This window comes from Mixophyes fleayi, chromosome 4 (genome assembly GCF_038048845.1).
Source record: "Mixophyes fleayi isolate aMixFle1 chromosome 4, aMixFle1.hap1, whole genome shotgun sequence".
NCBI classification, from domain to species: Eukaryota; Metazoa; Chordata; class Amphibia; order Anura; family Limnodynastidae; genus Mixophyes; species Mixophyes fleayi.
The window spans coordinates 168,942,861-168,955,254 of NC_134405.1; the positions used below are offsets into that span (position 1 = coordinate 168,942,861).

General features: G+C 40.1%; 1 protein-coding gene across 1 annotated transcript in view; it reads right to left on the bottom strand.

The window, feature by feature from the left end:
* Positions 1-12,394, bottom strand: part of LOC142149569 (mucin-19-like) — a 105,568-nt gene that overhangs the window by 23,297 nt on the left and 69,877 nt on the right. Inside the window, exons 24-26 of the mRNA XM_075204895.1 lie at positions 10,949-11,049; positions 4,117-4,268; positions 2,083-2,221 (exon numbers count right to left, since the gene is read on the bottom strand). Of these exons, the coding sequence (XP_075060996.1) occupies positions 2,083-2,221; positions 4,117-4,268; positions 10,949-11,049 (392 nt within the window). The remainder of the gene's footprint in view (positions 1-2,082; positions 2,222-4,116; positions 4,269-10,948; positions 11,050-12,394) is intronic.

Here is a 12,394-nt window from a genome sequence, read left to right on the forward strand (position 1 = left end):
CTTTGGATAAAGACCTTTCTTTGGATAAAACATTTTTTAAGATAGACAGTGGAGGTAATTTACAAAGTGCAAAACTGCTGCTCTACAATGTAAAAATAGCGTTGTAACCGCCTTTGGCCTTTGTCAGTCACCATCCCCGAACTCCTCTCAGGTGCAGGAGACGGCAGCCTGTCCTCTATTCCCGATACGTCCCATTGCCTAGCGATAACATCCCATTGCTAGGCAAGGGGACGCACTGCTCTGGCGTCCTGTCAGCGGTCAGCTGATTCTGATCAGCGAATCAACCCTTCCTGCTGCCTATTTAAACAACACTCCACCACAATTAGGGTGAAAGAGAATTGGTTCACACCAGCTCCAGCACTTCCAGTTGTATTCTCCATAGTGGCTTGCTGAATCCTGGCTTGTTCCTTAGCTTCTTCTCCTGGACTCTGATTTGGTACTGCACAAACCATTTGACTTTTATCTTCTGCTTGTTCCTGATGCCTCTTTTGGTTCTCCACAGGTACTGCCCTACTGTGTGGCTTGACCTGGACTGTCTGACCATTCCTGTCTACATTCACTGTGCTGGTAACTGACTTGGAGAACCACGACCTGCACGTCCCATGCAGCCAAGACCGTACCTCCTTGAAGATCGGGGGTGCGTTAGACTCCACGCCTCCCTGTTCAGCTGCGTGCCCTCTACGGTGTCTATTACGGTGACAGCCGTATGCCTTGATTTACACAAATGTAGCTTCAGTTCCATCAGGGTACATAGGTTTATGGAGCAAGATGGCTGTTTTTGCAAAGGGGCAGCTGTTTGCATATACGGAGGGCAGTAGTTAAGGAATGTCTACATTATGGAGTAGGTATACTGATGTGACTAACGTAGTGGAGCAGTACAGCAATGTGATTTAGTTTTGCTGAAAAAGATTATTGTATGATAAATGGGTGGACAAGGTGCATTTTTACCATTGCACCTTTCACTTGGTTGGCAGCTCCCAGGAAAGAATCATTTCTCTGGGGTAGCTTTCTTAGATACACCATGCCCAGCTATGCCACTCAGTGGCCAGATACCTCATGACCACTCCTGAGAGTACTGGTCATGAGGTATAAGCTGTAGTCAAAGGATAGTAGAAGGTAGAATAGTGATGGACATGCTCAGTGTTGGCAATCTTTGGATCTTATCCCGTTTTTTTTATAGGGATCTATTTTGTGTCGCCATTTTTAGACATTGGTTTAAATACGTACTTATAGACTAAGTTCAACACACACACAATTTCCACATGTACTAAAGTCCCAATCTCCCTCAGCCTCATGATTAATATAATCTATAAATAATGCAAAAATTAACAATATTCGAGGGGATAAATATAAAATGTTGTTATTGAAAGAGATGATACTAAAATGATAGATGGTTGGACTTGATGTGATCAGGTCACTTTTTATACGTATAACATTTTATTTTGAATGGTCTTTTGAGAATGAGTTTTGTGCCCAGCCTAGAAATCACTTATTGGTCCTTACTGTTACATTTCCAGCATGGCCTACTGTAATCAATTTAAAAGGTGATACAGTATGTGCCACCAATTTCAGCACACCAATACACAGTATAAAATGCTTGGCAAATAACAATTATGAAAAGATAATGTATGATCTTAGCACAAAACTAAATGTGTAAACCATAAATTATGGTGTACATCCTCTATTGGTTGAAAAACACATTGGCAAAAACACTAAGGGAGTCATTCAATTCCAGACTAACTTCCATCATAGCCTTGCATGATGAGACTGCGCAGGATGTTCAGACCTAAAACATTGCTGATGTTTCAGGTACCCTAATAGCTGGAAATAGGCACAGTCACAAACTGCACAAGGCTCCATGAATCACCACCTTAGTCTGGCCATTATTGTTACAATTAGTACAACGTGTAACTTGCATTACACCTTTTAAAAACTAATATTTGATTTGGTGGTAATGTTTACAACACATTTGTACTGTTTTCACCATATTATTAAATAAACTTCTTTATATTATAATTGAAAAATTTGATAATTTGTACACATACGAAAAAGTGAAGATAACATTTTGTTATTATTACTCACTTGTACAATTGTATATTGGCAGAGTCCATCAAAAGCATACCACAAGCCATCAAAGGTTGTAACATGACCATCACCATAAATATGACAGGTAGATTGGCATTCTTTTGTTGTACATTCCCACATCCCTTTATTGCAGACACTATAGAATAGAATATATATTACTTTATGCATAATTATGCATTCATTTAAATTCTGACAATAATACAATTGAAAGACTAGTATGGATGGATAGGTTGTTTTTCTGACCAACATAATTAGTGCTAGAAAATTTTCCACAGCAAAACGCATGCCAGGAACTTCATAACAATGAACATAGTGCGCGGAAAGATTATGCCTAGGCATCACCAATACACAAAAGTGGAGAATTTTTATATGACTATATGTAAGAAGATATCTTGTCAACAAGTCCAAACCTAATAAATTAGATTGCTCACCAGGAAGGGCGACTCAAGGAATACACACATGGGGAGTGCCACAGAATTTGGAAAGGCACATCTCCAAGAAAGATCTTAGCCAGATGTAACTAACTGATACTTGCATAATAAAACACAGAAAACAGTATTGTTTGATATAGTTTTATGATGAACACATATGACTGTTTGGGGGAATATCTGTTTCATGACTGACATTATTGGTGGACACACAAATACATCCCTTGGAGATAGAATATATTTGAACCAGACTTGGACCTTTGTCAGAGGTTTAAGATTAGTGGACATGATGTACTGCTAGTAAAATTATATAGGGGTCTATTTACTAGTTAATCGCTGCGATACATAATGCTGCTATTTACTATGTCGGGTAGCCCGACGAAGATATCCCTCCTGCACTATTTGTTTTTACTGTAGACCTGTTGCCCAACGCTGCCAGTGAAGAGAGGCAGGGAAATCCATGCATACACATAGTGATCTGACCCAGAGGGTGATCATACGAAGCCTTTCCAACTTAACTGTATCTCATAGGAACAGGTATGCTAACGCCATTCTGGGCTTCATAAATTACTAGCATTGCAATCCTATACCATTTTATGAGTACTACAGTAATTAACTAATCTTGGATCAGGGATTGAACTGTAATTTGTGTGTTTAGAAGGTTTGATTTTTCACAGTGTTACCACAAAATCAGAGAGCCACTATAGAATAAAATATATTTACTATCACAACAGGATATGTTATACTATCTTCAAAGTTAGAGCTCACAGTATAAGTGAGGAATGCATGGTAGGTGGAGCATTGTTGTGAATGCTAGTATTAGATTGCTCCAGAACAGAGGCTGGACACCACCACACTTTTTAGCGGCTCCATATTGTCAGAATAAGAAAAGCCATATAGAGGTGTTAGGCACAGTATCAAACTACTTATTGCCTAAAATGTATTTATTCATTCACTCATTCATTCATTTATTTAATTTTGAATATATACTAACATATATAAGCTTTTTGGCACTATTTGCCTAGAGTATTACAGTGTTCTGTTTGGAATTAAACATATACAACTTAGTTTATCTTCAGCTGTTTGTCTTTTCCATTCCTTTTAAGAGTTTTATTTTATTAACCTTGGTTAAAGCAGGATAAATAAAGAATTAAAGTTGTTCATGTTTTTTTAGTTACTGATCATTTCAAGGTACTTAGGTCTCTTTGTCAGGTATAAATAACATGCCTGATGAAAAGACCTAAGTAGTCTTAAAAGCTTGCAGCTAAAATCTTTTCAGTTTGCCAATAAAGAGATTTAGGGCTAGATTTACTAAGCTGCGGGTTTGAAAAAGTGGGGATGTTGTCTATAGCAACCAATCAGATTCTAGCTTTCATTTATTTAGTACATTCTACAAAATGACAGCTAGAATCTGATTGGATGCTATAGGCAACATCCCCACTTTTTCAAACCCATAGCTTAGTAAATCTAGCCCTTAATTTAGTTACACTATTTTGCTACTTGTTCCTGATTCAGAATATTTTTTTTTCTATTAAATGAAATTAAACGGTCACATATAAATAGGAGAATAAAACATTGAAATAACATATAGTAAAGGTATTACCATTTGTTGCATGAAATAGCCACTGTACTTCCACTTTTATATTCAGTCCCTCCATAGAGACATGGACACTCAGTGGAAGGTATACAATCCCCTTTAGAATCTCTGACCATATCAATAGGGCAATAACATCCAGGCTTACAATCTTCATCTTGCTGTCAACAATACACAAACACAAACCGTACTAATTAAGATTGTACACGCCATAAGACATTTACCATATTTACTGTGAATTAAAAAGGAAATATCAAGAAAATGTAAAAAAGAAATCCCTTGGTGCTAAATATTACAATGAGCGTGAGGACCACTGCACGAGGTCTGCATCCCCGAAAATTCAAGAGCAAATAAACAATATAATCCAATGGTTCCTCCGGTCATCAAAACACTACTAATGCACTGTGGATAATTGTTTAAATAAGTGATAGTCTTGATAAAGAGCTGTGTGGAGCCCAAAACGTTGACCAATTTTTAATGGAATAAATACTTTAACATTCTGAAAAGTCCTGTGAGTGCCTCCTAATTATTCTATTTTTTACATTCATGTTATTGGAGTTTTTGCACCCAGGCTGGAGAAATATCTACAAACATGAGTGCCTTTCCTGTTATGTGTTATATATATATATATATATATATATATATATATATATATATATATATATATATATATATTAATGTTATTTTTTTAATTTTTACTGATTGATTTTAATAAATGCTTATTTAAACAATTATCCACATTGCATTAGTAGTGTTTTGACGACTGGAGGAACCATTGCATTATTATGTTTATTTGATTAAGAAAATTTAACTTACAAAAATAATCACTAATCATAAAATACATGTTTACCTTAAAGAAAAAATAGACGTAATTAAAGAGGATTTCACATTGGGCCAACACCCTATGTTTATTATCTATCCCTTCATGACCTAGCAAATTCCATTGATGGGGAATCCCAATGTTACTTGATTTCATCTGTTTCACTGTGGTCTTAGACAGGGAGGACAAACATAGACCTCTCACTTTTAGAAACTGTGCTGGGTGCTGTCACGCCTGAGGATCTGTCTGTACCCAGACTGGTTTGTGTCTCCGGAGCTGGACTGGTGACTATGGGCCTGATTCATTAAGGATCTTAAATGAAGAGGATTCTTATTTCTGTCTCCTGGACAAAACCATGTTACATTGCAAGGGGTGCAAATGAGTGTTCTGTTTTGCACATAAGTTAAATACTGTCTGTTTTTTCATTTAAGATCCTTAACGAATCAGGCCCTATGTGAACAAAGCTGGGTGGCCTGATAATGTTCCTCTGCATGTAGTGAATGGATTGGTGTAGATGGTGATTACACTAGAAGAGGAGAGCAAACAGGAACTGGATTGCTGGACCAGACTGAAAGAGGAATGCTGGACCGGACTGTAAATGGAATGCTGTAACCGGAATGCTGTAACCAGAATGCTGGAAGAGGAATGCTGTAACCGGAATGGAACCGGAATGCTGTGACCGGAATGCGGTAACCGGAATTCTGAAAAAGGCTTGCTATAACCAGACTGTAACCGGAATGCTGCAACCGGAATGCTGGAAGAGGATTGCTGTAACCGGAATGGAACCGGAATGCTGTGACCGGAATGGAACCAAAGTGGATGGAACCAGATTGCTGGAATCGGACTGGATCCAGAATACAGACTGCACTGTCAGAGCAAGACTGTAGGCAGATAGATAGCAAGACTGCAAACTGCTTTTATATTTGTTGTTGATTCATGATTGGAGACTGCAATCAGCTGGGCAGAAGCAGCATTCTGAGTTGCTGAGATGGATCAGGTGACTATATCCAAGATGGCAGCTCCCATGGACTGGTTTTGGAGGGAATATGAAATGGAGGCTGTTATCACCTAATTGGCTGAGAAGAATCATGTAACTGATTCTGGAGGGATCTCTGGAGAGAAGACAGACTGGACAGCATCTTACAGAGAGATGTGAAACCAACAGAGCCTGAGGACCGCAGGGACAACTTGGAAAGGCAGGGAAGAGATAAGTGACAGAACCTTCGAGCCAGGTGTGTGACAGTGGACCCTGGACACCTCTTGGGCTTTAAAGGGAATTTTGCATGGAAGACACAGACCAAGTGTGGAGCATATACATCAGTGGCTTTAATCCAAGCTCATTCTTCTGGGCCATAACCCCTCCAATGAATAAAGTACTGAAGATGACGAATCCATGAATCGAGTATCCTTTCCACTTCATATTTGACTCCTCGTTGAGTTTGGATTTTAGGAGTCTAGGGAGTGCAGAATGAAACCTATTCAGGACCAAATGTTTCAACAAGGATATGTGGATGGAATTTGGGATTAGTAGGTATGGAGGAAGTTTGAGTTTGTAAGCTACTGGCTTGATGACTCGCTCTATGGGGAATGTAGCGAGGGGCAAATTTCATGGAAGGTACCTTAAGCCTCAAGTTGCGAGTGGAGAGCTAGGCTCTATCCCCTGCTTTGAGACTGGGTAACTGGTAGATCAGTAATGATTGCTATAGACAGATGAGTCCAGGGTTGGTGAGGAATTGACAATGGTTGAAGTTGGCCGGCAGGTGTCTGGCAAGATATTTTATGTTGGGCACACCTAGAACAGGAAGCAATGAATTCTTGGATGTCCCGCTTGAGAGTAGGCCACCAATAGGATCTTTGGAGAAATTTGAAAGTCTTCTGAATTCCAGAATGTCTGGAAAATCTGGAAGCATGAGCCCATTGAACCAATTTCTTGCGAAGTGCTGGAGCTATGAAAATTTTTCCCAGAAGCGGGATAGGAACAATATTGGTGGTAGAAAAGGACACAGGATCAATGATGGGACTTTTTTGGGTGAGGCAAAGATCCTCATCTTAAACCATGGAACGAGAAAGAGCATCGCTTTACAATTCTGGGATCCTGGCTGGTAGATTACTTTGAAGTCAAACCTGGAGAAGAACAAGGTCTATGTAGCTTGTCTTTGATTGAGACACTAAGCTGACTTTAGGTACATAAGGTTTTTATGATCTGTGATGACAGAGATGGGATATTTGGCACCTTTTAACAAATGTCTCTATTCTTCCAAAGCCAACTTAATGGCTAAGAATTCTTGATCTCCTATAGAGTAGTTTTTCTCTGCCGGCAGAAATTTGCGAGAAAAATAGCTACAGGGATGAAGATATCCATCTTCAAAACGTTGAGATAAAACAGCACCTATACCCACTGCACAGGCATGCACTTCCAGGATTAAAAGGTCAGGATAAATCAGGCTGGTGAAGAACTGCAGTGGAAACAAAGTTGTTTAATGCAATGGAATGGTGTTTTAGCTTCTTCAGACCAACTGGAGGAATCAGTCCCCTTTTTGGGAAGGAGTGTGATAGGAGCCACATGAGTGGAGAAATTTTTAATGAATTTTCTGTAATAGTTTGTGAAACCCAGAAAGCATTTAGACCATCTTGAGTGGTTGGAAGAGGCCATTTGAGAATTGCTTTGAGCTTCTCTGGGTCCATCTGTAAGTCAGTACCATAAATAATATAACCTACGAAGGAGATGGATGGAACTTCAAAGGTGCATATCTCCAATTTACAAAAGAGCTGATTGGTATGGAGTCGTGAAAGAACCTCCTTGACATGGGCACGATGTGATTCCAGATTATTGGAGAAAATAAGGATGTCGTCCAGGTAGACAACAACTGTTTTGTAGAGGAGGTCATGAAAAATTTAATTGACATAATGCTGAAATACCGTTGGGGTATTACTCAATCCGAATGGCATGACTAAATACTCAAAGTGCCCATCACGAGTGTTAAAAGCGGTCGTCCATTCGTCCCCTGCACAAATTCGAATTAAATTGTAAGCCCCTCTTAAATCTGATTTGGTGAAGATGGTGGCTCCTCTGATACCATTAAACAATTCTGTTATTAGGGGCAAAGGAAAATTATTTTTGATGGTAATATCGTTCAAACCTCTATAGTCAAATTAGGGGCTGAGACCACCATCTTTTTTCTTCACGAAAAAGAAACCTGGTCAAGCAGGTGAGAATTATGGATGGATATACCCCTTCTTAAGGTTTTTCTGGATGTATTCAGACATTGATTTAGTCTCAGGGACAGAGCACGGGTAGGTACACCCCCTAGGTGGTGTCTTCCCTGGCATCAAATTGATTGGACAATCACACTCTTTATGTGGTGGTGAGGAGTCAGCACCAGCTTTACTGAAGACATCGGAGATGTTTGTGTAAGGTAATGGTGGAAGGTCTTGACCAGAGGAGACTGTGGTCCGAAGAGGTATGGCACGCTGGGGGCAGGAGTCCTTACAAGATATACCCCAGGATGTAATCTGAGACGTAATTCAATCAATCTGGGGGTTATGTAAGCGGAGCCAAGGTAAACCTAGGACTTAAGGAATGTGAAGCTTTGTGTGCAGAACCTTCACTCCAATCCTCAGAGGATGAGTCTGGTGGGTGATAATAATATTTGAGATGCGACTTCTATCCACTGTCATGAAGTACAAAGGTTGAGGTAACCGCAACTCTTGAACCACTGTGGCAGTAATGAAGTTTCCAGCAGCACCAGAATAAAGAAGAGCTGAGAGGTTCTAGGTTCATTGAGCGTGTTCAAGAGTGATTGTTAGTACACAATCAGATTTTTGTGGAGAAGAATTGGCTACTCCAAACCTAGCTTCTCCATCACCGTTTAGGAGCTGGAGTTTCCTAGACGCTTGGGGCAGGAATCAAGTAAGTGTCCTGGAGCTGCACAGTAAAGGCATAAGTTCGCCAGTTGGCGTCACTGACACTTCTCTTTGGTTTAACAACAGCGGTTCATCTGCATGGGCTCATCATTTGGTGGTGAGGACTGCCGGGACCAATGTTGGTAATGCGGCTTAGTACACAGCGAACTTAGTTCATCAAGTGTAGCAGGCAGATCATGAGTAGATAGCTCATCCTTAATTTTATCGGACAAGCCACTCCAGAAGGCTGCAATCAGGGCCTCATTATTCCACTTCAACTGAAAAGCTAATATTTGTAACTGAACCAGGTATTGGCCCACAGGACGAGGGCCTTGTTGAAAGTGAAGAATTTCTAAGGATGCTGATGTGGTTCTGCCAGGCTTGTCAAACATCTGATGGAAGCCTGCTGTGCAGGCGCGGGCTTAGAGGTATCAGCCCGGGGGGGACACAGGCGGCCGCATCACATGACACTTGATGTGGCCGCGTCATAAGAGTCATCTGAACTGAGAGAAATTTGAATGCTATCCAGGCGGGAGGACAATTCTTGAAGCACTGCACTGTTTTCCTAGCTCACGCCGATTCACCAGGTTTTGCATTGAGCCCGCTTTTTGGAGCAGATCACCAGCAGGATTCATTAGGCCAGTGCAAACTGTCATGGCTGACGATCTGTCTGTACCCAGGCTAGGCTGTGTCTCCGAAGCTGTATTGATGACTACGTGGACAAAGCTGGGTGGCCTGATAATGTTCCTCTGCATGTAGTGAATGGACTGGTGCAGATGGTGATTATACTAGAAGGGGAGGGCAAACAGTAACTGGATTCCTGGTCCGGACTGGAACTGGAATACTGGACCGGACTGTAAACGGAATGCTGTAACCGGAATCCTGGAAGAGGATTGCTGTAACCGGAATGGAACCGGGAATACTGTGATCGGAATGCTGTAACCGGAATACTGAAAGAGGATTGCTGTAACCAGACTGAAACAGGAATGCTGTAACCAGAATTCTGGAAGAGGATTGCTGTAACCGGAATGGAACCGGAATGCTGTGACCAGAATGCTGTAAGAGGATTGCTGTATCCGGAATGGAACCGGAGTGCTGTGACTGGAATACCAGAGTAGATGGAACCAGATTGCTGGAATCAGACTGGAGCCAGAATGCAGACTGCACTGTCAGAGCTGGATAAATAGCAAGATTGTAGCGAGATAGATAGCAAGACTGCAAACTGCTGGGAACCTGGTTGGCATCTGAAATACACTGTTGCACTGGCAACAGGTAAGGTAAGGGCTCCAGGAGTCCTTTTATAATGGTTGTTGATTCCTGACTTGAGACTGCAATCAGCTGGGCAGAAGCAGCACTCTGAGTTGCTGAGATGGATCAGGTGACTATATCCAATGACAGCTCCCATGGACTGGGTTTGAAGGGAATATGAAATGGAGGCTGTTATCACCTGAATGTAAACGATTCTGGAGGTATCTCTAGAGTGGAGACAGATTGGACAGCATCTTACAGAGAGAGGCCTGAAACCAGCAGAGCCTGTGGACCGCAGAGACAACTTGGAAAAGCAGGAAAGAGGCAAGTGACAGATCCTGAGAGCCTGGTGTGTGACAGGTGCGATTCTATAGACAAGAAGTGTGTACTGTATATGGCACCAGACAGGAGCCATATTGCTATTCAATTAAATTCAAAATGCACCTCCCAATCTAGCCTGTTGAATGCTTTGGGTGAGCTGAAGCTTTCTAACAGGAGACAATCACTGCTTATCCTTTTATTTTAACAGGGTGCCCCAGCAGCTTGGCATCTAGTATTGGGTGGGAGGGAGGTCGGCTGGAAGAATTGTTTTCAATCTTAACCATGAGATATTGGAGAAAAAAAAAGGGTTTTGCTTAAAAGGAGATTTTGCTTATATCTTAAAAATAATTTGACCTACAATAATTAACCTAATAATATAAAAAAAACTATTATTATATGCATGTTATATTCATGATATTTACTAATATAAAAATAAATTAAAATGATTATCTGAAATAAAATATCTTGCTTTAGTGTTGGTTTAAAAAAACAACAAAGGATAAAGCACAGACTCATATTTTCCTAGCAGCATACAAGTATTGATCTTACCTGCATGATTGGCAAGTATTTAGTACTACAATCTAAGTCAACTCGTCTTTGGGTGTTCGGATAGTTGCAGTTTACAAATTCTGCACCACCTGGGCACAGTTCTGAAAACAAATATAAACCATTAAATTGAGGTAAATATGGACAACTTCTTTCAGTATTTAATTATTTTTTTTTATATGAAGACACATTTTAGAGAGACAATTTTCTTTTTAGTGTATGATATTAAATAAAAAGTTATATTCTCAAAAAGTATTCTGTAATGTAACTATATAAAAATATTGTGAAATCAAAAATCCTTAATTATCTTCATTAATATTGTAGTCATCGGGAGTATATTAAGAACTATTGGCAAAGCACAAAGCCATGCAAATGTAGCTGCAGCATTCAGAAACTGTATTTGTGGACCGTTTGTCTATTTTTGTGGCATTGCATATGCATTGGCATGGCAAAAATTGTGTTCTTAGTTGACAGAGAAATATGTGATAAGGCAAACCTGGAAGAATGAGGATGAATTCTCAACACTTCAAAATAGATGCAACTAAATAATGGCCTACATGCCTTATTTCCAAATATACATGTTTTTCTGTGTGAGACAGTAGAGCTCATTTACTAACATTCTATCTAGATGCAAAATTCCATTGAACCAAAACAATTGCATTTTTATCTGTTTAGTAGAGGTTAGTACAAGTTTGATAATGAAAGCAAGTTTGGTTGTTATGGTTTAGCGCAATGTTGATAAATGAGCCCCAATATATAGAAAATTGATCAATGAGGGCTGAAAGCAGGGCTGAATTGCATGTTAGTTGATTTAGGTTCCCATCTAGGCCTGATGGGACCAATCTGCTGTTCACCTTCCACGTCCTGTAATTTATAAAATATCACACTGAAGCCCTCACTAAATCTAAATGGGGTCCCAGACTGAATGGGACACCCAAAGCCCTGGTAGCTCAGTATTAACATTTAGGCCAGAAAAAGCCTCCCCCACAACCAGCCACCGGTAAGCTGACCTTCCCCTCCTGTCTCTCTGTCATGTTCTCTCCTCTCCACCCTACCATCCAACTTCCCTTACACTGTCCTGTGTTCTCCACCCCTCAGCTCTGTACATGTGTATACCTCCATCAGAATTGGAGCATAGATAATTGTCTTGCAGAGATTCATATTATGTGAGGGGGTGATGTAAAAATGATGTGGGGTGGAAATCAATGTTATGTGGTAGCTGATTGGGAGGTATTATTGTTATGTTGTAGATCTTTATTAAGTGTGGGGGCTATTATTGTAATGTGGGATTGGTGGGGATATTAATATAGTGTATGGTTTAATGGGTCTGAAACGCGGTTCACGTTAAGTGGGAGATTTAGAACATTTGGAAGTAGAGTGTGTTTTGAATTTATATAGTGTCACTTGTATGATTAACAAGTACCTATATTAACACTAATATATATCTAC